Below are 26,403 nucleotides of genomic sequence, written 5' to 3' on the forward strand. Positions count from 1 at the left end.
TCAATTTCTAAATCGAAATCTTCTCTTCCTCAAGATCACTCATAAACATGAACTTTCCACTTCTTTTTATCTTTAATGCTACTGTTCACTTCAACAAAGCCATAAAATATCTCTTAATTAATTGATTATCAATATCACTGATGTGTCACGTGTTTATTTGTTTTGACTAGCATACTGTACATTTCCACGATGTTAATTAGTTTCAATATCAAGACTTACGAATTCTCTTATAATTTCTATATTTCACTGGAACCATTCCGCACTCTTCCGAATCTTTATAATGTTTTTTTTTTTCACAAATATCACTAAAGTTCATTCAGATGAATAATTTTATTGGTACTTACTGGTCATTCCTGCTCAATCATAAAACAAAATATTATCACTCTGCGAATAAAAACAATAGTTAGAATGTATCTAACCTGTATCCATACAACAAACAAAGCAACCAAAACAGAGATAGATGAGTGATCAAAGCATGATCAACACGCACATTTGCATCTCTTGCTTAAAATAAACAAGCTTCCTCACGCTGGCCAATCAGATTCAACTGCAATCGGCTGGCGAAATTCATTGTTACAGTATCGAAGTGGTCAGTTACGTTTTAACGCCGGTGGTGGGTACGTATACAGTATTTTGAGGTTTGAAATTTTTAAAATGTCAAGTACTGATACGGTTGAAGAAACTGCACTCCGCCTAAAAAAATTGCATATACCCAGCCGCATATTATTAAACAAAAGTCGGTCGTTCGTGAGAATCTACAGTGCATTTCTTTAATGCCCCCCCCCTTTCATTTTTTGAACAAGTCAACTCAAAAAATTTAAATTTGGAATATTGAAATGAATGCATAAATACTTTATTTTGAAGTGAAATTGACAGATAAAACTTTCAAGATGGCGACTGGGCGCCATCTGGGAAAAAAATTAAATGGAAAGGGGGGTCTTGTGACACATCATTTTGAAGCTCATGACGAATACTTCACAACCCTAGAATATGAAGCCAATATCTTCACCTACTACATAATGGCTGAACATTTAATAATTTCCTGAAGACAAATACATTTAAATCGATATTTCTAGAGATATTCCTTTTTATCTGCCATAAATATGGCAATTCCAACAACCCCATGAGGTTTGTTAAGTTATTTTTTGTTTATAGAAATGATAAAAAATGTCAGTACGATAATGAGCATCATTGTTCAGATGGAATATTCTCATTTAGTTTTCGGTTTTATTAGTAGAAAAGGTATCACGTCAACAGTCTCTTAAATGGTCAATTCTCGTTCATTGGAAGAAGAAAAAATTTAAGCGAGTTTTATTTTCGGTGCGACGCGTAACTTCCAGAAGACCGAAAGGATTTTCAATAAACGTTTTTCGAATCGTCCTGCCTGTAGAAAATATTCGAAAGAACGTGTATTCAAATTCACAACTACCGGTAGAGTAATAACAAAAAGCCCCCAGGTCATCCGTCCCTTCCGGAAGAACAGTGCATGTGCAAATAGTTGGTGAGATGGTAGTGAATCCTGAACAGTCTACTTATTCCGTCGCGAATGTTTGTGAGGTCTCTCCTTCTACCTTGTGGAGATTTTGAAGAGAAATAGGTATCATCCATACAAAATTAAAATTGTACACCAATTAACTGAAGATGACGCTGGTCGAAGAACAGAATTCTGCGAAATCATGACAGAAACCATTGCAAGGGATCCTACCTATCTCCACAATATTTGTTTCAGTGACGAATGTAATCTTTTTCAAACTGCAATGTTCACAGACCTGATATCCAGAAAAAAATTACTTTTGGGCAGGAATATTGGAAAACCATATTTTAGGGCCTCTATTTATTGATAAACATTCAACAGGGGAACTGTATTTGAATATGCTAGAAACTACTGTTGATCCTGTCATCACTGCGAATCCTGATGCATTCGATATGGATATTATATTGCGACAAGATGGAGCACCACCACATTACTCCAGACAAGTAAAAAACTATTTGGATACTACTTTTCCCGGTCGTTGGATTGGCCGTCGAGGTCCTACAGAATGGCTAGCCCGTTCGCCACATTTGACACCTTTGGACTTTTTTATGGGGATATTTGAAGCAAAAGGTGTACGAAACCTGCTTCAATATTGGATGTACGGCAGAGAATAATAAATATTTGTAGAGATATTGACGTTACTGTGTTCGAAAATGTTCGGCGTGGAATATCGGATAGGCATCTTCTGAACTGACCTCAAGCTTATTATTTCATATTATGTAGTTGAAAGTCTATGTATTAAGGCAACTATTTAAAGTTTCGCCATTTTGTAGTAGTTGACTTTATATTCTAGGGCTGTGTAGCATTTGCCAGGATCTTCAAAAAGATGTGTCACAAGACCCCCTTTCCATTTTTTTCCCAGAAGGCGCCCAAACGCCATCTTGAAAGTTTCATCTGTCAATTTTAATTCAAAATAATTTATTCCTGCATTAATTTCATTACCCTAAATTTCAATTTTTTGAGTTAACCCGTTCAAAAATTAAAAGGGGGGGAGGGAAATTGAAGAAATGGACTGTATACAGGCAACCTTGTCTGGATAATCTCGTGCACTATGTGTTATAATAATGTTTTGGAGCGCTCCATTGCACAGATAATCCAGTCATTTAAGCTTAAATTAGGTAAGAATCTCGGAATTCGAAATACCCAGCTGTAAGTCTGTAAATACTTGTATATTGACACCCTAAAAGTTGTCTCAAAACCTACATATGGTAGGGTGTAAGCAACTATTAAATTTCAAGGTCAAAGCTCACAAAAATCGGTTTTTTGCGCTTTTTTTGGAAATATCTCATTTCCTATGGGTTTTTTGCTATTTGTATCTATTAACAATATTGTAGAATACAAAATTCTCTACAAATTTTGTTTAAAAAAAATTTTTATACGGTGAACCGTTTTCGAGATAGAGGGCGGAGAGCGCGCGGTCACAGCATCACTTCAGGTCAACCGGTGCCTCCGGTCGAAAACGCGCCATATATAGTTGATGAACTATATATGGCGTAAATATACTATTTGATTGGTTTAAACTCCATGATCCTTTTCCAAATACTACGCAGTTAATATCGATAGCTTCTGGAATTGTTGGAAATGAGCAAATTAACTGCCACAGAGCTTACGAAATTGGATTAGAGTCTATGAAGAAGATCACCGACTTATCATTTAATGAAATAAAGTTTAAACGCTCCGAAAAAGTAATGCCGCTTTCCAGTGTTAACAAATCTGTAAAAATAAATGATTGTAAAGTTGCAGTGGATCCATTATTACTCTTCCAAAGAATTACTGTCAGCAAACAATTTGAAAGTAATCTTGAAGAATATCTTCAATATGAATTGAGTCCGTATCCAACAGCTCTATTTGATAATGATGGCATGAGAAAAACAACAAAATCGTCATTGTATGACAACATGAGCCCAATTGATTTTGTTCTCAATGAAAATAATGTGACGTTCATTATTGATGGCGGATTTCTTCTTCATCATGTTGTATGGAGCAGAGAAGATACTTTTTGTATTATTTTTGATAAATACATGAATTATTTACAAAGGCATTACAGTTCCAAAATAATTGTTGTATTTGACCGATACTCAGACTACAGTAAGAACGTAAAAGCTATGGAGCAATAGAGAAGACCTGCTACACTTTCAAAAATGTATGAAGTTTGTTTCGATGAAACAATGGTTGTACCAGTTACTCAAGAAAAATTCTTATCAAATCGAAATAACAAAGATAAGTTCATTAATATGTTAATTGAAAAATTACAAGCTGCAAATATTACTACTAAACAAGCCAGAGATGATGCGGATGTTCTTATCGTTGAAACTGCAATTGAAGAATCAAAGTCTAAAAAAACTGCAGTTATAATAGGACAAGATATTGATTTACTTGTCATTTTAATTGGGCGTACACTGTCTTACGAACAAGAAATTTTCTTTAAAAAAGTTGGGAAAGGTAATGTAAAAACGGAGATATACTCGACTAAAAGTTTTGATAATTATCCTCATTCTAAAAAAACATATTTTATTTCTGCACGCATTAAGTGGCTGTGACACAACTTCTGCGTTTTTTAAAAAGGGAAAAATCATTTTTATAAGTTTTTGAGAAACTGACAAATTTGGATGAACTAGCTGCAGCATTTGAGGAAGAAAATTGTTCGGCCCAGAGATTATTAGAGAGTGGAACTCAAACCTTATTGGCAGTCTATAATGCTCCGAAATCTGTGAAAAGTCTCGATCATCTTCGTTATATGCATTACGTCAAGTCTACAAAACTTAATAAACCTGTGCAGCTTTCAAATATTCCACCAATATTGCTCCAGAAGATTTGCTAAATACAATTTTCTGCTTGCGGTTGTGGTTCGCGATGCGGATGCAGGAAAGCGGGCTTGCAATGCTCTTTAGCTTGTGGCCAATGTAATGGGCAAGCTTGTCTCAATGATCTACCATATCAGAGCGACATTAACGAAGATGGAACCTTTGACCGCGAAATCAGGGAAGAACTTGAGACAAATGTCGTTGAAGACGATAATGAAGACCAGTTTGAAATTTACCAGCAGCCAGAAGACGACGATGAAGAGGAAGAAGATGATTAAAATTATAAATTGTAGTTTTTGTACCCTTTATTCCATTTCTTTACTTTCAATAAAAATAAATGTATTCAATGATATTTTTTAATAAAAAGATTAATTCATAATTTTTTTTTTCATCATGTAAGAAGTTATAAATATTAATTAGGTTAAAATTCAAATATAATTTCTATATTTTCATTAACAATTCTGCAATTACATGGGCAGGTAAGTGTTGTTAAATGAATTAATACTGAATAAAAAGTGGATAAGTTAGGAAAAAAATGATAAAATATAATATAATAGTTAATAAAAATTGACAAATATTTATAATCATTGATTTATCGATAGTTCATCAACTATATATGGCGCGTTTTCGACCGGAGGCACCGGTTGATCTGAAGTGATGCTGTGACCGCGTGCTCTCCGCCCTCTATCTCGAAAACGGTTCATCGTATAAAACATTTTTTCAAACAAAATTTGTAGAGAATTTTGTATTCTACAATATTGATACTGAATACAAATAGCAAAAAACCCATAGGAAATGAGATATTTCCAAAAAAAAACGCAAAAAACCGATTTTTGTGACCTTTGACCTTGAAATTTAATAGTTGCCTACACCCTACCATATGTAGGTTTTGAGACAACTTTTAGGGTGTCAATATACAAGTATTTACAGACTTACAGCTGGGTATCTCGAATTCCGAGGTGAACTTACTATAATGACTGGACTAAGATGGACAGAGTAGGATAAAATTACCTCAACTACCTTAATTCACTCAGCATCCGTATATTAAATTGATTATTTTATGTTTATCATTTCTAGACGTACATATTTGAGTTATTTTTATCAGTTGATTGATGTAAGTGATTCTATATCGAATCACTTACATTATCGATATCGAAATAAAATCAGTTGAGTATACCGAATGAGTGAAATTTGAGACGATGTCTGTGATTTTCAAATTCCGTATGGAGCTAAATAGTAAAATTAATGGACACAAAATTGTGAATTATGGTGACAGTTATTATGATAATGAAAAGTCTAAGCCAATAAACCATCTCACTTTTGGAGATGTAGAATGAAAATATTGATTTTTGTTTTTTCAATTCATATCTGAGATGCGCAAGCGATATATAAAAGCAACAATAAAAAGTAATACTCGTTATCAACCCACGAGGTACAGGTAATAATGGAATTCTTAGTTAGAACGCTTCCACACCACCAGTCACTACTGTATTCAAGACAGCAAATTCACTAAAATTCCAAACGAATAATACAGAACTAGAAACTCGACTTACTAGAATTCCATATTCCAATCAAATATATTCAATAAGCATACGTTGAATGAGGCCTTCAGTATTCTCAAGTATCCTCATAAAAAAATATATTATTCATGCATCCACTCCACAATAGGAGTCAATTATGTAATGTAAGTATCAGTAATGCAGAAAAAACTTATCAGGCTATTGGTCAATTTTGATTTCAATCAATTATGTAGAGAAGCATTTGCCAGACATGCATTAATGTACATCCGTAATAATTACTTACCTACTTGTTTCAAAACCTAGATAAATTTATAATCAATTATTGTTCTTACACATGTTGAGTAGGGACAGTCTAGTATGGTATACATTTGCATTTTGTTCAGTGCCAAATTCTGTTTGTATTATTACATTTTTTGAAATATATTCATGCACATAACTAATCATGATTGGTATGTCACAGAAAGTTCGAGGTACAGTTTGTCAAACCTAAGAAGCGACTTCAAAGTCTCGGCTTAGGACCACCCCTAAGATACGTGTGGTAGAAAACCCTTAAAGACGATCGGAGCTCAGTCTTAACGACAATATCTTAGTGAAGTATAGTACGCGACAAAAGTCTGTGCTCTGAGAAAATGACATTGGAATCAAAATTGAAACGAAATGTTTTGTGTGGTCAAGCGAGAGAAGTGATTGCTAAAGTACTTTTTTCATGCAACGAGAAGCTGATAATGGCATAAACATGGACCTTCTTAAACAAGCGACGGGTGTAATTTTGGGTAGCATTAAAAACATTGATCGTGAAATGAAAAACGATTAAAAATGGTGAGTCATGCTCTTTTTCAACGTCTAAAAAAGACAGGAAAGCATCAAAATTAGATTTTGATTATTTCGACAAGGACCTTCTTTGTCGATATATAATCAATTATTACACTACTTCCGGCCGCATAAATGAAAAAAATTCGTTGACGAAAATGGTTACAAAGGATCTCATGAGTCTCTGAGAAAAGTGATGAAAGAAATGGGGTTCAGATCGAGGAAAACGAAAAGGAAATTATAAAATTGCTCATGGAAAAACCGGCGATTCAGCAGATGCGGGGAAATACCGTGAAGAAGGTCGAATAATAATTTATATAAACATGCTTCACATACATATGAGAAAAGTTGGAATGATGATTTGAATGAAGGGTTGCTGCACCAATTTCAAAAGGGCAGAAACTTATAATTGTGAATGCAGGATGAGAAAATGGATTTGTGAAAAATTCATATCTACAGGGTGTTTGGTAGCTGAGTGCAAACCTTCAAGGGGGTGATACACTAGTCCATGTAGAACATATTCATATAAACATTTTTATTTTCTAGCGCGTTTTCGATTTTTAAGGGAACTTTTACGATTTTTAGTAGAAAAACCCAAAATTGGTCAATTAAATGCTAATAACTTCGAATCTTAACAGAAATGTCCGGTTTTTTAAATTTATTTTAGTAGTCTTATGTGTCCCCAATCGTACTAAAGTAGTTTCAAGCACCATTGTGTCCAAAAAAGTTATGTACAGAGCATTTAAACTTTACAAAAAAAGAAAGAAAATAAAAAATCTTACCATTGATGCCAATTAAAATAATAAATAAAATACATACAGGTGTTCAGACACCTTTAAAAATATAGTAGTATAGAATGTCGCCGAGTGCAGACGTATGTGCTCAGTGCTCCGATAATTTTATTGTTAATTCAAAAAATATTATTTGTGATTATTGTGTGAGATCGTTTCACGTTAGTTGTGCCAAAGTGAAAGATCAATTGATCAAATTCAAGCAGGATAGTGCTAATATAAAATGGTTTTGCAACAACTGTTACTCAAGTACAGAAGATTTCATAAAACCAATTGATGAAAAAGTTAAATTAGAAAATGAAATGCTCAAAAAACTATTGAAGGAAAAGGATGATAAGTACAAATTGTTATCCGAGAATAATGAACTATTGAAGCAGAACATTAATTTTTTGGAACAAAAACTCACAGAAATAGTACCAAATAAAAAGCCGACAAATGAAATATCAGATAAACTATCTTATAGTAAAATAGCAAAAACGCATACATCGTTCAATAGTAAGGCTGATACTAGAAATCCTACCATCACCTCAAAAACAAATAGTGAGTCATTCTCGATAACAAAACCAGGACCGTCGTCGCCGAAAATAAATAATGTTGAAGAATCATGTTTAATTAAAATGAATGAGATAATTAATCTAGAAAGTGGAAAAACCAATGGCGAGGGTTTTCAAGTAGTCTCAAGAAAACGGAACAACCGTAAAAAATTAATAAATACAACGATGGGTGAAAATGAAACGAATGAAGATTTTGGCGTAGAAAGGAAAGTATGGTTATACTTATATCGAATCAAAAGACACATAACATCCGAAAAAATTGAAAGCTATATAAAAAATCAATCCATTTTTAAGGATGCCCACGTAGTTGTGAAGGAACTGCCGACTCCAGAAAATCAAAGTAAATGCTTCATGTTTGGAATCAATTATGAGCATAAAGAGGAAATATACAAACCATGTAATTGGCCACGAAGTGTTGCCTTCAAACGTTTCAATTTTCAAAGATACCATCATTACCAGATATCAGAGGATTTTTGAGAAATTCCACATTTAACGAAATCAATAAAAAAACGAAACAGGTCAAGTTAATACACCAGAACGTACAGTCCTTAGGAAATAGTGTCGAAAAATTAGAAGAACTTTTGAATGAACATGATGATTGTTTATTTTTATGTATCACTGAACACTGGAAAACTGAAGACCAATTAAAAACTTTAGCGATTAAAAACTACGAGTTGGCGTCTTTCTTCTGCCGAGCCGAAAATAAACATGGAGGATCAACAATTTACTGCCGAAAGGGAGTTAAATACAAATTGATGAAAAATCTCAATACTTTGTCAGTTTGTGATCAATTCGAATGTGCGGCTGTTGAAGCAACAGTTGGTGAGTGCAATATGATTGTTATTTCGATCTACAGACCATCAGGTGCTTCTATTGATATATTTATGTCTAAAGCTGAAGAGTTATTATTGAAAACGTTCCAAGAAAATACATCCATATTTATAGCTGGTGATTTCAATGTAGAATTGAGAGATACTAATAGAATAGGTGAGGATATGCTGTCACTATTCAGCTCATTCAATCTTATTCAAACAATTGTCGAATATACTCGAGTAACACATAACTCCAGGAGTTGTATTGATAATATATTCACAAATTATGATAATTTCAATATTGCAACAGTTTTAAAAACTCATATTTCTGACCACTATGCACAATATATAAAATTTTCTATTGATATTATGAAGGAAAACAAATATACATACCGACGAATTTTTAGTGAACAAAGCAAAATTGACTTTAGTAACAAATTGAAGAATGAAAATTGGATTGAAACGTATAGTCACAGTATCTCCTCAGTCGATTTGCAATGGAAATCGTTCATGAGCAACTTTATCAACATCTTCAATGAATGTTTTCCGCTTAGATACATAAAAACTAAACCATACACCCACAAACATGTATATATCGATGATAATGAAGAACTGAGCCAGTGTAAACATAATCTTGATGTATTGCTAGTTTTGTCTGGGAATAATCCAAATTTCAAAGATCAGTATAATATTGCTAAATCGAAATATAACGAGTTGTTAGTTAAAGCCAAAAAAGATACGTACCATAAAAAACTGCAACGTACAGATAACAAAACTAAATGCATGTGGAGCTTTTGCAATGAACTTACAGGTAAGAATAAAATTTCTCATTGTCGAATAAAAGGGAAACCACAAGAGGTTGCAGAAGAATACAATCTGTTCCTAACGAATACTGTACCTAATATAATAAGAAATATCCCAGATGTACCATTTCAGTGTAATATAAATGAAAACAACCAGTCAATTTTTTTGAAACCTTTGTCTATGGAAGACTTAATTAATTTATCACGCAAGATTAAGAATAAACAAAGTAGCGGGGATGATGGTATACCTTCAGCATTAGTCAAAGAAAATATTCCTAACATGAAAGAAATACTCACGTATATCGTAAACAACTCTTTGAAATTTGGCATATTCCCAGAACAACTGAAGGTGTCTTTAGTTACACCTATATATAAAAACGGTGATATAGAACTCATGGAAAATTATAGGCCAATAAGTCAACCTCCTAGTTTCTCAAAATTGTTTGAATTAGCATTTTCTGAACAACTGATAGATTTCTTTAATAAATGTAACATTTTCAGTAAGAATCAACATGGTTACATCCAAGGTAGATCTACAATGTCAGCCATCTTCCAATTCACTCAACATGTATTGAATTTCATTGAAAAAAAATATTTATCTTTAGGAATGTTTTTAGATCTTTCTAAAGCATATGACTGTTTGGACAGATCTCTTCTGATGTATAAATTAGAGAAGTATGGAATTAGAGGAAACGCTTTGAAATGGGCTAGTTCATACCTGAATGGTCGAAATCAGAGAGTTTCCATTAAAAGTGAGGGAATGATTTATAAATCACAGATACTTCAATCAAATATTGGAATACCGCAAGGTAGCATTCTCGGACCGATTCTATTTATAATCTTTACCAATGACTTATGCTCAATGAATACCAGAAATGATCAGTTCATAACAAGCTATGCTGATGATACAAATATATTGATTGGCGGTGAAAATTTCCCAAAAATCATAGAAAATACTGAAAATCTCTTTAAAAAAACAAAAGAATGGTTTGATAGCAACAAATTAATTCTTAACGAATCAAAAACCCACACAGTATTGTTTCGCTCAAGACAGTTGCAGTTGGAATGTCCACCGACAATCAAAATAGCTACAAAAGAGAGAGAAATAACATCAAAATCAAAGTTTCTTGGTTTATATATCAATGAATTTCTGACCTGGTCAGAACATATAGAAGATCTATGTATGCAGGACCGGATTAGCAACTATTTACGCCCTAGGCCAGAGATCTGCATTACGCCCCCTCCCAGCAGTCGTTCGGGGGGGGGTGGCATTTTCGGCATATTAAATGGTGCGCCCTACCTTTCCGGCAAAACTAAAAAAAATGTGTGAGAGATTACAATATCTCGGTTATTATTTAGATTATCAGTGATCTTACACATTCATTTTCAAGAAAATAATTTAAATCGATCAGTCAATAACAGCGAAATTCCAAAATGTGTGAAAAGGTTATGTTGAAAAATAAAACACACTACACTACTTAATCAACACAAACAATACTGTATAATTAAGTAAGTAAGTACATTTATTAACACAACAGGGTATTTACTAACACAATGACTTTTAACATCGTTTTAAAATTTCCTCTTCCTGGCTTTGGACCAGGCAAACGATTGGATGGTGTTGGTGAAATCTAATGTTTTGGTTACATCATTTTCAATATTGAGGAGAGCGAGAGAGTTGAGCTTTGTTTGGGTCATGTTTGACCTATGGTATTCCTTGATCCTTTTTAAGCAGGAAAATGACCTAAAAATACAATTAAATTGTGACACTTATAAAAAAAATTATACAGAAAACAAAGTAATAAAAAAGTAGACTATTCAATTTTATGAAGTGATTAAAGATTCATAAAAAATGTAGTATATTAGAAAGTTAGAGTAATTTGTGGAATCTTACTTTCCCATGAAAAACTGTGTGTGATCCCAAGAAGCTGACAAAGTACAAAGTAGACTTTGTTTAATATTTGTTTACGTTATTTTAGTTTAGATTAAAATCTAGAGCATTGAAATTGTAATACAAAGTAAACGGTTTGTTATTGTTTGACTTACCTCTCGGCCGATGCGTTTGTTACTGGAGTACAAATAAACATTCTTAGCAAAATTTCGACATTTGGATAGATATCTTCCAATTTGTTTCCTATGATCCACTTCTACAAAGACAACGGCTTTTTATTTTTATTTTCTATTTTGTTTGTTGACATGTGCGACCTCAGGTGGACAAGTTCATCAAAGATTGCCGGCTCTAAATCATTTTCAAATACACTGAGAAGATTGTTAACCACAACTTCAATTTTTTCTGTCGTGAGATCTGAGAGTTTGATTATTGCAACGAACCTTGTAACAAATTCCTCATAGGTATGCATTCTTGCTGTAAGTTCTTGTTAAACTTTATCAATTATCGGAATAAATGTGTTAACTCTAAAGCTGTCTCATCCAGTAGTCAAAGAAACTTCGCCATCTCGAGTCTCATCATCTTGAAGTTTTCTTGTTTTCTTACGTCTGTTATCATACTCATAAACTTTGGTTTCACTAACATCAAGTGCTTTGTTTTCATAAATGTCAAACTGATTTCTGAGCTCTTCAAAGAAAGATATCAGTGAGTTGAAAACTTCTGTTACGGCCAATGCATCAGTGTCTTCATTTTGCACATATTTGTTAACCTTATTGAGCCTGAAAAGAATAGTACCCCATAACTTGACCATTATAGCTGTTTCCAAGCGGTTCAATCTGCTTAGTAGGCCTTTAGCTTCTGCTCGAGTGTTAGCCTTCTGATCTGTGTCACTTTCCAATATTTCTAGAGCTCTGATAATTGCAGGCCATTCTTCTTGTAAGGCTCTTAAAGCGTCATGTCTAGCAGACCATCTTGTTGTGGAAAGGCTTTTGGTTGTTAGTGTTGTGTTTTTGCAATTATTTAACACCGCCCATCTATGTGTATAGCTAGAAAAAAAATTATACAGCTCTTGAAGCAGAGTAAATAGTGACACTGCCTCAATACAAGAATCTACAGCGTGAGTCCCAACTAGGTTTAGAGAGTGTCCTGCACACGGGATATATGATGCCTCCTCTAATATATAGTCTGTAACTTTCTTGCCAAGGAGCTCAATATACTCATCACAAATAGTGGATGAAAGATAGGAAATATGTCCTTTACCAGGGTTTCCATACTTTCTGATATGTTCACGCAAAAAGGGATCAAATTCAGCAAGGACTTCTAGTAACATCATGTAGTTTCCATTCGAGTTGGAACCAAGTAACTCTGTTGACCCCCTAAATGGCAATCCTCGTGAAGCTTAGAGCTTTTATGACCACAACAACTCTTTGTAGTAGCATTTGCCAGTAATTCATTTCTTGATCAATCATTTCAGTCAATTGGGAATCAACCTTTCCTAGTTTCTCCCCTCTCTCTTTTGAAGTGATTGTATTGTTTTTGTGTGAAACTGAGTTTTCGTGCTCTTTTAGCCTTGCTGTAACATTTTTCCAGTCACTAAAGCCATTTTTCACAAAAGATGATTCCGACTGAGATTCTGAATGGAAAAGACGGCAAGGGCCACAAAAAACTGCACATTTGCTTTCAGAGTAGACGAGCCATGCTCTATTTTGTTTTTCCCCATTTGCTAAATGTCTATAAAAATGTGCACTTGAGAAACTCCAAAAACGGTTGCCATATTCCTTCTTTGCCTTTGAGAAATTTCCTTCTTTATTTTGAATTATCCCATGTTGAGACACGTAATCACGTAGTTCATTATTTACAACCCAGTTTGCTGGATCGGGATCAAAACAAAATGGATCAAGTTCAGGTTCATGTTCTAGTGGTGTTGGCTTATCAATGCTATTTGAAGGGCTCTCAGGGTCGGGGTCTCTCTGTGGTTCGGATTCAAATGCTAAAGATCTTGTGTTCGGTTCCGGCGGTTCTGTTTCTGTTCCTGAAGTAAAAGATTGCAGGTGAACAGAGGTACTAGTACTACTAGGAGTACTGGTGTCCAAAAATAAACCGTCATCTTTTTTGGTTTGGGTCTTATCTTGTTCTTTAGACAGTCAATTTTTCATTGTCCCAGAGAACTTCTTGCTCTCTTCTGTTTTCAATTTAGCTCTTTTTCTGAATTCAGCCCCAGATAGGCGTTTTTTTGGTTGGCTCATTTTAATACCTGCATAAAAACCACGATATTATTAGTACCACATATAACAAGGAATTGGAACTGATTTGACTTTAAATGTAATGTATTCATATTTTCATCATATACTACTGAACTCTATTTGGCTTCGTGCTTCGTCCTGTCCAAACTGACCGACTACCTAACTCATACATAATAAACGCACCGTCGCACAGTACAGTATTATTTTTTATTTGGCAAAAGGCAAAACTGAGGCACAAATTTGATAAATTTGTCAAAGACTGATTTTATTACTATTATAATTATAAATATTATATATTATATAAATGTAATAGTTATAATTATAAAAGTTATATATTATATAGCTATTATATTATATAATTATGACTTAATAGTATTATACTATATAATATTATAAATTTTAATAAAATATTATAAAATAAAAAATTAGGTATTTTATGAATTGTTTTAAAAACTTACCTTAGCCGTTTAGAAATGGGTAGAATCCAACAAGAAGAATACTTCGTAATCGTAATGCGTAATGCACAACAAAATCACCACACGATAACCTAACCTCACACCACACGCACTTGATAGCTTGTTACTGACTACTGTTCACAGAGGGCGTGGGTTCGGCGGGATGGGATAGCAGTGACACGTGATCGTGAGTCATTCACCGGGCACCACCCCTGCGCCCCCCGCAAGCTTGCGCCCTAGGCCATGGCCTAGGTTGGCCTTATGGGTAATCCGGGCCTGTATGTATGAAACTCAATAGGGTGCTTTATGCTATAAGATCTCTCAACAAATATCTCCACCCAAACTCAATGAAAATAATATATCATTCCAGCTTCGAATCGGTGGCAAAGTACGGAATTTTGTTTTGGGGATGTAGTCATGATGTTCAAAAAATTTTTGTAATACAAAAAAGAACCTTACGGGTTATGTTAAACATGGCCTACATAGCATCATGTAGAGGGTGTTTTCGGAAGAATAATATAATGACAATTTTTGGCATATATATATATGAATGCTTAATATATTTTTTCAAAAATAAAGATACCTTTTTGACCTATAATATTTCACACGGGCATGAAACAAGAACGAGAAATATCATGTATCCATTACACAGACTATCTATAACAGAAAGTAGTCCTCACTACATGTGTATAAAATTTTTCAATAAACTGCCAGATCGAATAAAATCAATCAATGGCATCAGCAAATTCAAGAAAGAAATTAAAAAAATTATTATAGAAAATGAACCATATAATACTGGTGAATATTTTAATTGTAATTTTCCCACCTGATAGGCAACTCTATATGTCTTCAATATATGTTTATGAATATTTTTGCAACATATTTCATATCTACTTTATTATTTAATTTTTTTTAGATTTTATATATACAAATGTTTAATGTTTTTCACTGTGACGCCTTTTCATTCTATGTCTTCATTACTGCTTCAGCTGTATTAGTCTGCATTTTTTGAAATAAAGTATATTTAAAAAAAAAAAAAAAAAAAAAACATGCTTAGTTATTGCTCTTTCGTTTGAGGTATCATTTACCTAGCTAAGTATTAAACTTTTTTAATTAGGGTACCTGAACCGGTTAAAGGTCGTAAATATGGATTTTTGTGGAATTAAAGAAAAAAATGTTTTGTACTGTAAAAATTTATTTTTGGTGTTCAAAATGTCCTCCACCATTGCGTATACACTTTCTACAACGATTTCGTACTTCAGTTGTGGTTACTTTCATTTGCATTTCCTGTTTCATAATTTCAAACGCTGCCTCTATTCGCTGAAGTAATTCTTCTCTCGTGGTGATTTCTGTTGTGTATACGAGTTCTTTCACTCGACCCCATACAAAAAATCCAACGGAGTCAGGAAAATTGTTCTCTATTTCATTATTAATAGAATTAGTATGGACATCACTGAAATAATATGTGGCTGATAAAAATGCGGACTTCAATTTCAAATCCGTTAATAGTTTATGTGACGAATTCTTGACAATTTTACTCTCTTCGATAGTCGTTTTCCCGGACAGAACAATATAAATCATGTTTACTCGATAAATTAGAAAGGAAATTTCAACAAACTGAATAATTACATATTGAGCGTCGAGTAATATGGAGATTTCTCTGAAAAAATATTCACTGAGAAACTGATAGATACGAGAATATATTTCATTAGTATATTAATAACTCCATCTCAAATTTGCTATTGGAAATTGAAATGATTTTCAAATTTTTTTGCCTCGCACTGTATGACATTCCTTTCTAAACCATTGTATTGAATCCTAGGTTAGCATTACTACAGAAGTAAATCGATATAGACCCTGTCTAGACTCCAGGAAAACATTTTCTTGCCTTGCCAGAAAACACGATCATTATGTAAATAAAATTCATGAGTGTTTCCTAACAACTGTTGGATTTGTTGACACTTCTACTTATATTAATAGACCAGACATGGTGACAGACAAAACCTGATAAAATTGTCGTGTGGGATACAGACATCCTAATTGAGTTTTATAGTCCAGGACTATTAAACACAAATTGGGTGATAGGTGAAACTGTCGACTATAATGGAATTGAGGCTCGTTTTAATCATAGATATTTTTTGAATTGTACAAGTCAGTAGTTCTCACAAACAAAACAAATTTTGCCAACTTTCATAGATTTAAAACTTGGAACAGAGTATTCGAATGAGTCCTTGTCTCTCTCGACTAGAGTTGTTTAACAACCAACCTTACAATTAACGTATTCTAAAAACACTTTATTGTGTGATTTTCACTAGATAGTTTTACAAAAACGCGTTTTTGTAAAACTATTTAGTGAAAATCACACAATAAAGTGTTTTTAGAATACGTTAGTTATGGATTTTCATCAAGCATCGGCCGATTCCATCATAAACCTTACAATTGGATGAAAGCAATCATTATCCTACCAATTCCACCACGAAATTCGATCTATGAGAAAAAGAAACATGATTGGAATTCGCATGTCCTCTTACTATGATTGAAACCCATAATGATGTCATATTTCGAATAATTCAAATGGTGAAAGTTTTCAACTTCTCTCAATTTTGTTCATCTAGAATTTAGTTTGATGAAAGGCTTTCCTACTTAGAATCGAATATAATGAAGTAATATGATCAGTGACTTGGATATATACATTCCAAAGGAAAAGGTTCATCAAGGTATACAGGGTGTAACATAAGTACGTTAAAATATTCAAGTGATCTCGTCAAAATAATCAACTTTTTCCTTTAAAATGTTTAACGGAGAATGATTCGTTTTCGAAATACAAATTATTGAAATTTTTCAAAATATGGTAGGTTTTTGTAATAAGTTTTTTGCAGTTTTAGTTATTTTCATCATCATCACAAGATCATATAGACTTGTTTTCTTAAAATTGTCTCAGAAATACGACACTTGAATATTTCAACGTACTTATGTTACAAACTATATTCATAAAATCATTCAAAAATGTTTTGATTGCAAATGGCTGAATTTTGTGAAAGTGTTTCTTATTCTAAAACTATTAACGCTTTGCAATGGGTCCACAAGCTTCTCATAAGACGCTCTGATAAGCGGTGCTGATATGAAACTAGCGATTGCGTTAATGAATCTCGCCAATTTCATCAGAGAAAACGATGTTGGGGAGTTTATTCCAGAAGGGAGCCCCTCTTTGAATAAAAGAGCTTTCAAAAAGAGTCACATAGTTTGCAGCGTACTTCTGACATATACCCCCCGCAGGAATCAATCGAGCTAAATGAGTTGAACACTGGCCTTAAAACAATAAATTTTTATTATTACACATTCTAGCAAGATAATTGTTCCAAGTCATATTGGTTTCCGAATTGACAACCAAAAATTACTCAACTAGCGGACTTGTTTGACATCATTATTTGTTGGTTCCGCGACATTTATTCACCTATCCATGATAATAATTACACAACTTTCATAAATATTTTAATTTCTAGACGCGTTTCGTCAATACCGTAACTTCCTCGATGAAAGCAAGCTACAGTGTTAGCAAAAGGCATCTACAATTGAAAAAATGTTTGTGAAAATGGTGTAAGTATTATCATGGATATAGTGTTATTAATTTTCATCAAGTAATATGGCATTAAAATGACTCGCCTTCCACGCGTCAACAAATGTAATATATACTTCAACTTTGAACAAAACACTCAATTTTATTGTACTATTGAACTTACATCCAAAGCTCCATATAAATTCTTTTTTATATCTTCCGTATTTTTGAATCGTCTAATTGAGATAAATAAACAGAGGAGTGGAAAAATATATTATTCGCTTTGATCTGAATACGAATGTTATTTGAACCAAAAATGATTGATACTTCGGCTAGAATGCATTTGAGTTCGGTGTGATTAATGAGGGCAATCATTCCTAAAATTAAACTCTTGCACAACTGCATTTGTCTATGTTTGATATCGATTATTGGGCGTATATCATGTTCATGGCTCTGCAGCGTATGGCATCAACACGTATTTTCCTCATTTGATGACAGGAACAATTTATTCAATGCTATTTGGCTGAAGAAGCTAAAAACTTATGAAATTGCAAAATTGGTAAACTGTACGTAATAAATATTTGAAGGGAAGATCTAACTCCTCTTCCTCTTGAAGATGATCACTTGGTGATGGAAACGCGTATCGAGGTGTTGAAAAAACGATATGGTGTGACGAAAAAAAATCCAGTAATATTCAACATCGTTATTACTGTTGTATTTCAATAAACATTGTACTTCCTGTACGAGCGTCTTGCGGGAGCGAGCATTATAATACTGCTGTCAGGCGACGTGTCTTTCCTAAATGATCCTAAGATATGTCTATCCGAGTCGAAATAATGTATGACTCAAAACCCACTCTCAGTGATAACAATGGAACCTTTGAGATACCGGACCCTTTCTCAGACCATGAAGTAACCAAAGCATTGGACCCTGAGTCTACAGAGAAGGATGTCAACTAAATGATACTACAGAAGGCGACTTATCAACCAGAAGGCGACCAGAAGGCGACTTATCGCCTCCTCAATAGCTGGATTTACTAAGAATCTGCCTTGCACCAAATTCTTGAGTAGCACAAAATCTGCATTGAGGGAAGAAACAAACACCCTGAGCAGGTCAAAAAATACTTACCCTGACTGAATCTGATGTATCGTGAGATATCTCTGACTCTGCACATTGCGGCCTGGATGGCTACAGCTTTCCTGAGCGGATCAGTAGAGTTTTCCCTTGCTGCTGAATACAACCTTGGAAGGTCGTCCTTCCACAGGAGATCTATTTCCCAAGCCTCATGTTTGTGTTGCTTACTTACCTGACGAAGGCAGTCGCAGACTGACCGCCCATCAGGTCCACACTGAATTAAGGAAAATGTATCATGGTCTGTGAATCTTGAAGTGGATAATTCTTGTCAAGGAAGTTCAGGATCTGGTAGCAGACCGCATACTCTTCGCCCTTGCCTCTGCCTGATTAGATTTTCATTGTTTGGTTGTCATACTGTTGCCAGCTAACTAGAGGATCACTACGAAATGAAAGTCGACTTCGTTCAGAAACTGGATTCATTTGAATAGGTGAGAGCCACAATGAAGTCAAGCGGGTGACAGTGGGGACATAAGGTAAAAGTACATAATTACGAAGTATTAAGGTGTCTATCATATTTAGGAAGATTTGCAGCTATACAAGAAAGTTGAGCGATATAGAAATGTTTTAGAAGATAAAAAGGGGTTTATAGATTGGAAATATACATAACTGAACTATATTGTATCAATTTTTTAAACGATTCTTGATATTTTTTGGAACATCCTGTTTGTCCATGATTGCATAACAAAATTTCGCTTCGAACTTAATTTTGTGAATGGTTGCGCCTAATTACGGGATATTTATAAATTAAGTACTTCTGTATCTACCAACAAGAAAGTCAGTGGATTTATGCGTAAAAATAGACAAAACGAAATATACTTTCAAAATAATCCATTTATTCAATTTTTTTTTCAAATAAAGGAGTGATTACATTTATAATTCTGAGTAATTACAGTAATTTTCCTTAAAAAAAATTCACACAACTTAGTCAAGTCAGAAAAAGAAAAGACACCTCTTTTGTTAACAGGAACAGGACAATCAATTTTCTTCACTACTTCTTCAGCATCATATGCTTTCCAGGCCAACACCAACTAACACGTTCATTGAGATGACCACTGACTCCACTAGTATTCAAATTCAGTAAATCTGTGGTTTCCTAAATGTTTTCAAATACGTCAATAAATGCAATGGATTTTGTGAAGATTTGCTGTAACTGTGTCTGCGAAGAGACATTGACATTACTTTTTCCAGCTTATAAATCTAATGCATTAGTGAAGACTTTAATACTTTTGCATAACCAACAGCATTTTCATTGAATGATCTTGCGAAAACCACTTTTGATTATATTCGGTTTTAGACTCTCTATAATGAATTTTTGAAGAATTGTCCCAAAGTCTTCTCTTTTCAGGCGATTGCCATTATTTTCCATTCGCCAAGAATACACATTTTCGCTCCAAGCATTCTTCAAGCTGTGAAATACTGCAAAATCCATAGGTTGAGATATATGGGGGGAACTGGGCAAAAGTGCAACTAAAATTATTCCATTTTCTTTACAAAATTCAGTCAGGTGAAGGGATAAATGAAAGAAATGGCCATCAATAAAATTATATTCTCTTCGATCAAAAATGGATTATGGAGTGTCTTGACACGCCCGAAGAAGCCATTGTATGGCGAAACACGTGTTGCGTTTTTGTAAAATTGTTTAGTGAAATTCTCACAATGAAGTGTTTTTAGAATGAGTTAGTTATGGTTTTTTATTTTCAGAAAATTAACGAATTTGGGACAAAAGTTGAATATTCTGTACATTTTCCTATAATGAGTGAATGATGGTCAATCTATCATTTACATATTGAAGATTTTTGTTTCTTTGGAAAAATACTGTTTTCAAATGATAATAAATACCTAATATCGAGTAAGTGGATTACTCTCATAAACAATACTATATCAATTTGATGTGTATATTTTTCAATATATTTATCTAAATTATTACAACTTCCGACGGAGATACACTTATTCAAAATACTCAACCATTGTCACTCTTTACGAAACAAGCAAACTTTTCAATAGATTCAACTGTAGTTCCTAATAAACACAAGAAATTAATAATCTTGATTTTTCCTTATTGCGTGATACTTCCGGAATATGGGTCACCAATAACAAACTTAATTTACATTATTCCGGGAGGTAGAATAGCAATGATATCTTACAAACTGCTTCATGATAATTATCAATAACTGTATATATTCAAAATAGAAAAATGTTTTTATGATATATATAACTTCAATAACGAAAAGGAAGTTAGAAATAAACGTTGATTTTAGTGCAATCCCATGTGAATATATTTTCTTAGATTTTTATGAAAATTCATACATAATTTATACGTATTCAGAAAATGAAAATCATATACCGTAATTATATCTTAACGAACTACGGTTTTCCGTCATTTCAAAACAAAAAAACATTTCAATTATTCTGAACGCAATTCGAAATGAATAGCAAAAATAATTCATCTTGATTTTTTCTTATTACGGCAATGTAACTGGAATATTGGTCACCGGTAACAATCTGAAGTACATTATTCCGTGAACTACAAAATCAAGTTTATTTAAAAAAAAATGTATAATAATAATCGAAAATAGCTATAATATATTCCGTTTATGAAAATTATTCAATAATATACTTTATTTATATTGAAAATACTCACACACAACTCACTGAAGTCTTATGAAAATCACTTAGCCACCTTACTCGTCAACAGTACGTCTGCTCTATATAGCGGTCCACTCGACGACTGACTGATTACTATGTCGTTATATTTTGTGTATTTTTTATTTTATGACAAAAAGCTTTGCAAAATACCGTCTTTGGGAGCCTCGTTTAGGTATCATTGATACTCGTGGTATGAGTTTTCCATCCTCATAGGTTGCGTCTTTTCATATGCATTATTTATTTTGTTAAAAGAGAATGGCTTCATGGTTGATAACCTTCAATTAAATTATTCCAAAATTAATATTTAAGAGGTTCTTAGTTCAACAAACATCTCACCAATATAATTATATCATGTGAAAATAACTAATTAGTTTTTGTGTCTTTCAGGAATCCGAAATCTACCAGAAATGCATCCGACCACCCCCCAATCGCACTGTATTGGAAACTGAATCCCCTCCTCCGTACCGATCAAATTCTGCAGGGATGCTCCCCTCATCCTCCTCCTCGTCATCGGGAAGCGACTGGTCCTCCAGCTCCGGCCCCCTAGTCGTTCGATGCCATTCGATGTCGTCCACGTCGAAGACGACGAATTCCAACCACCCTTCGAGCGCTGCGTCATCCGCCGCTGGTCAAAAGACTGATTTTTTACAAAGGACTGTTAAAATATTCACCGGCGGCAAAAAGACAACGACCAATCAGCCGTCTCCTGCGCCAACGTTGCCAGTGGTTATAGTGCCGGCGACGTCGAGAACTCAACGGGCCGCCCCAAGCCGGTCTAAGCCGCCTCCGGGCGTCTGACCATACGTCCCTACTTAGTTGACTGTTAATTACTTTGTGAGTTCGTAGTTCCGATTCCACGACAAAGGACATGCTGCTCACCAAATTTGGGTATTCCCGGACTGAATGCAGGAGAGGGCGCTGCACGCTGCGACAATGATGGAGAATCGACGAAAATTCTGTAAGACGAGAGCTCAAAGATGCCAGGCGTAATTCTCCACAAGGCTACTATCGCTACAATCCTGGATTCAGAACTTTTGGATACATATATTGTACTGATTATTCCATTGAAGGTACAATATTTTCCTGAACTGAAGGATTTTGTTATTCAAGTTGTCACTTTCTCATCAGCGACCGGTTGCCTGGGTTGGCACTGAAACAAAAAACATCCGCCGACTATAGTGATTTGTTCGACCCAGTGATTCATCAACGACTTCAAGGACGTTTAGCATTTTGTATTAAAATATTATATTTGTCAGTGTTAGAGACACTTTTTTAATGTGGTATACATGTGTATTATAATTGAAAGAACTAAAATTATTTAATTCTAGGATGCGGTGGGATATCTACAGTGGTGCCAAATATGCACAGAATTTATTTGTGTACTATGTACATGGTTTTGTAAGTGCACTTGCAATATTGTCATTGGAAAGTCTAGTCACTCAGTTTCCTCATTTTATGTCGGGCCTTTCAATTAACAGTCTGAGATATTCTCTGAAAAATTATTCAGAATATTTTTCTCTTCAGGAGTCTGCAATGACAATTTGACGTGCACAACCGAAATGGGGCGAGTAACTGATGATATAAAGAATAAATCAAAAAGAATTTGGCATCAAATATCACCGAGAGGTTTGTCAGTTCGGAATTCCTCAGCTGCATTTTGCACTGGAATTAATTTGGAAGAAAATTAGAATCGTTTGGAATAGTTTTGATCAATCACTCCAGTATATTTCATCTATTTCCAAATGATTCACGATATTTTCCAAAATATCTAGAGATCCCAAGGGAATTCCCTGGCTCACCTCTCGCCTACCATGCACACAGCAATGATATTCCAGTCAAAAAAAACTAAACAATTGACAGTAGAACATTGTTCTGTTTTTAAATATTGTTTATTGAAGAAAAAAATACGAAATGGGATATTGAGGTGCAAAAAAGATGGAAGACTTGAATAAAAAGGATGTTTTCCTTTCATGCTAAAAGTGTTCATCTGGTAGTCATCCGTCGTCTCAATCTAGCTCCAACTAATCATCACTATTGCTTATTCGTGTACTCAATTCAAAAACAACAATGATGTATTTGATACTTGTAGAGCAATAAGATGGATATATTTTCCTTCGGTTATGTTTGTATTTCCAATGAAAAGTTTTGTAAGTTACAAATTTTGTCAGAGACATAAATATTAACTTATTTTCATTGACTATTTCTTCATGAGATACTTTTACATTCCAAACATCCTCGTTCCTCTAATTATTTCGAATTCTTGGAACATAGATCATTCTGCGTTAAATAATTTGGGAAAATTGTACTTTAAGGGATACTCAAGGATTTTTTTTAGGATGATACTACGTAATGGTAGGAATTCAGAACACTTTTAATTTTTTGTCGGACTCAATTAATTTTCGAAATATAGACTGTCAAACTTTGAATGATGTCATATTTTACCTTTTTTTTTAAGCAATAAACGATTGCAATTCACATATTTTTTATTCAACACATCTCTTTCTATATCATCGCACTTTTTTCTATCCCTTTTCATTCACTCATTGCCAAGTTTCTTGAAATTAGATTGAAATTGCATAATTTGTCATTTGCTAACTAAATTTAACCTAACCCGACCTAACCTCTTTTAGTCTAACCTTACTTTAGAATTTGAAAAAAACTATGTATCCTCAACATCTAACCTGACCTCCAAATTCTAAAAGGAACGTATTTTCAAATATTTACTTTTGTAAAAACTATCTTTTCTCAACATCAAACCTAAACTTTGAATCCTTAAAGGAACGTATTTTCGAATAGTGAAACTTAATGCAAATTACAAAAAGAGATTTGTGTGCACCTGACAAATTATGGAATTTCATTCTAATTTCAGGAAACTCGGCAATTAGTGATTGAAAAGGTATAGAAAAAGGTGCGATGATATGGAAAAAGTTGTGTTAAATATGTGAATTGCAATCGTTTATTGCTAAAAAAAAGTAAAATATGACGTCATACAAACTTTGACAGGCTATATCTTGTAAACTAATTGAATCTAACAAAAAATAAAAAGTGTTCTCAATTCCTACCATCATGTAGTATCATCCCAGAAAAAATCGCGAAAATCTGAGTATCCCATAAAGTACAATTCAGCCAATAAATTTTATTGATATCAAAATGATTCGTTTATTTATTGATTGACGAAATTGGTGTAATTTCCGCTTTTCGAAGTTGAAATTCTCAATTGATTTGTTTCATGAAAGTATTGCCCTGAACTATGAACTAAATGAAATTTTCATTTTACAAAATGTTTCAGGAATTTATTGATTTCTATGATCTTGTCTACCCTAATCATTTGTACACTCATAGTAATATTCTAATTATTCAACACAAGAGTCAATCTTGCATATCTAAAAGTGAAGCTACCTTAATCATATCCAGCTTGAGGGTGTCAGATATTAAAAATTTCAACATTTCCAGGATACTCCTTGCCAGACGTATATCTCATTTGTTAAGTCTAGCTAGTTTTTTTAAATTCAATTGAAATTTGTTATTTTCAGCCTCGAAATAATCAATTGGAGTTTGTTGTGTCTGATACAATCAAATGAATTTACAGTCCAACTCTTTTTCTGAAAATGTATTTTTGTTGTGAGCTTTTTTAAAATTACCTGTAATTTTTCCATTGAAATTTAGAATATTCATACTGGGTTTAAAATAATGATTGTTTATTCCCTTGTGAAAAAAATGTTGTTTTTGAAATGTGTGTACATGAACAGGCACTCTATCTAGCAAATGTTAAAATAATTATATTACGAAAATATTATATGGTAGACAGAAAAACCGTATATTAATAGTAAGCATTATTGTGATGAGATGGTGCTTGGGATCATCATATGTGCATATAACTCAAAATCAAATGTACAGTAATTTTTTATTCAGTTGTAATTATATTTATTTCGGAAATGTGCCCTTTTAACTTAGTCACGTTGTTCGACCTTCAAGTATTCTAGTTTATATGTACAGTTCATTGAGCCGAGGAACGAATGTATTTTCATCCAGGTTTTCAGATTCATTTGGAAAAATCAGATTAGTTGATCAACTCTCATATTTGAAATCACATCTCAACTGGCCATTTATCCCGATCTAGTGAATCCATGCGGCTTCTATTATTGACTGTGACATGATTTTCCAAAAATGAACCTGGAATACCACTAAGAATGTGTTCATTAAACGTGTGCAATTTGTAATGAATCAAACTTTTTTTAACTACAGGCAGTATTTTATATATATCTTTTGTAATAATATTTTGTATTTCTGGTTATCCTTTGTACATTCTTTGAAACCTTTTTCAACGTTCTTGTGAAAAATCGCTTTCTACAAAACACTCTTAGAATCAACATCGGGCTTATTTCCTCAATTTCCAGTATATAATTAGTTGAATTGTTCATGGGATAGATTTTCTCTTATACTGTTATTTATATATTTTCAATTCTAATTTATTATATTTTTTGTAGATCTGCATGTGAATCAATTTCATGAACAAATATCACCTCAATAGATAAGTTTTCGTAAATTGGCAAAATCTAGTTTCTGCATATATTTATGAACCCCAAGCCGATCAAAGTCTTCATAACAACAAGAAAATGTGATTATAATTGAATTTTATTATTATAATGAATAACAAATTAATGAAAAATGTTTTGTATTAGTGAATTATTAAAACAACTTAAATTGTGAATTTTGTTTTTGTTTTATTCTATAAATTCGTTTTCATTTTCTGTTTAGAGGGACATCATGTATAATGTGATTTACTTATAGGTAAAACCCATACGTAAACAATAAATCACTTTTATTTAAACTGTTTTATTAATTACAAGATG

At 33.4% G+C, this 26,403-nt stretch overlaps 1 protein-coding gene across 3 annotated transcripts in view; it reads left to right on the forward strand.

Moving 5' to 3' along the window:
* The window catches only part of LOC141481648 (uncharacterized), a 407,979-nt gene extending 381,718 nt beyond the window's left edge, over positions 1 to 26,261 (forward strand). For all 3 annotated transcript variants that reach the window (XM_074173553.1, XM_074173552.1, XM_074173554.1), the window contains one exon: positions 21,938 to 26,261. In XM_074173553.1, the coding sequence (XP_074029654.1) occupies positions 21,938 to 22,348 (411 nt within the window). In that variant the 3' untranslated portion in view covers positions 22,349 to 26,261. The remainder of the gene's footprint in view (positions 1 to 21,937) is intronic.
* The last annotated feature ends 142 nt before the right edge of the window (positions 26,262 to 26,403 follow it).

The sequence above is a fragment of the Leptinotarsa decemlineata genome, unplaced genomic scaffold (assembly GCF_025532065.1).
Source record: "Leptinotarsa decemlineata unplaced genomic scaffold, Ldec_3_MD MMD2_tig00000251_RagTag_RagTag, whole genome shotgun sequence".
NCBI classification, from domain to species: domain Eukaryota; kingdom Metazoa; phylum Arthropoda; class Insecta; order Coleoptera; family Chrysomelidae; genus Leptinotarsa; species Leptinotarsa decemlineata.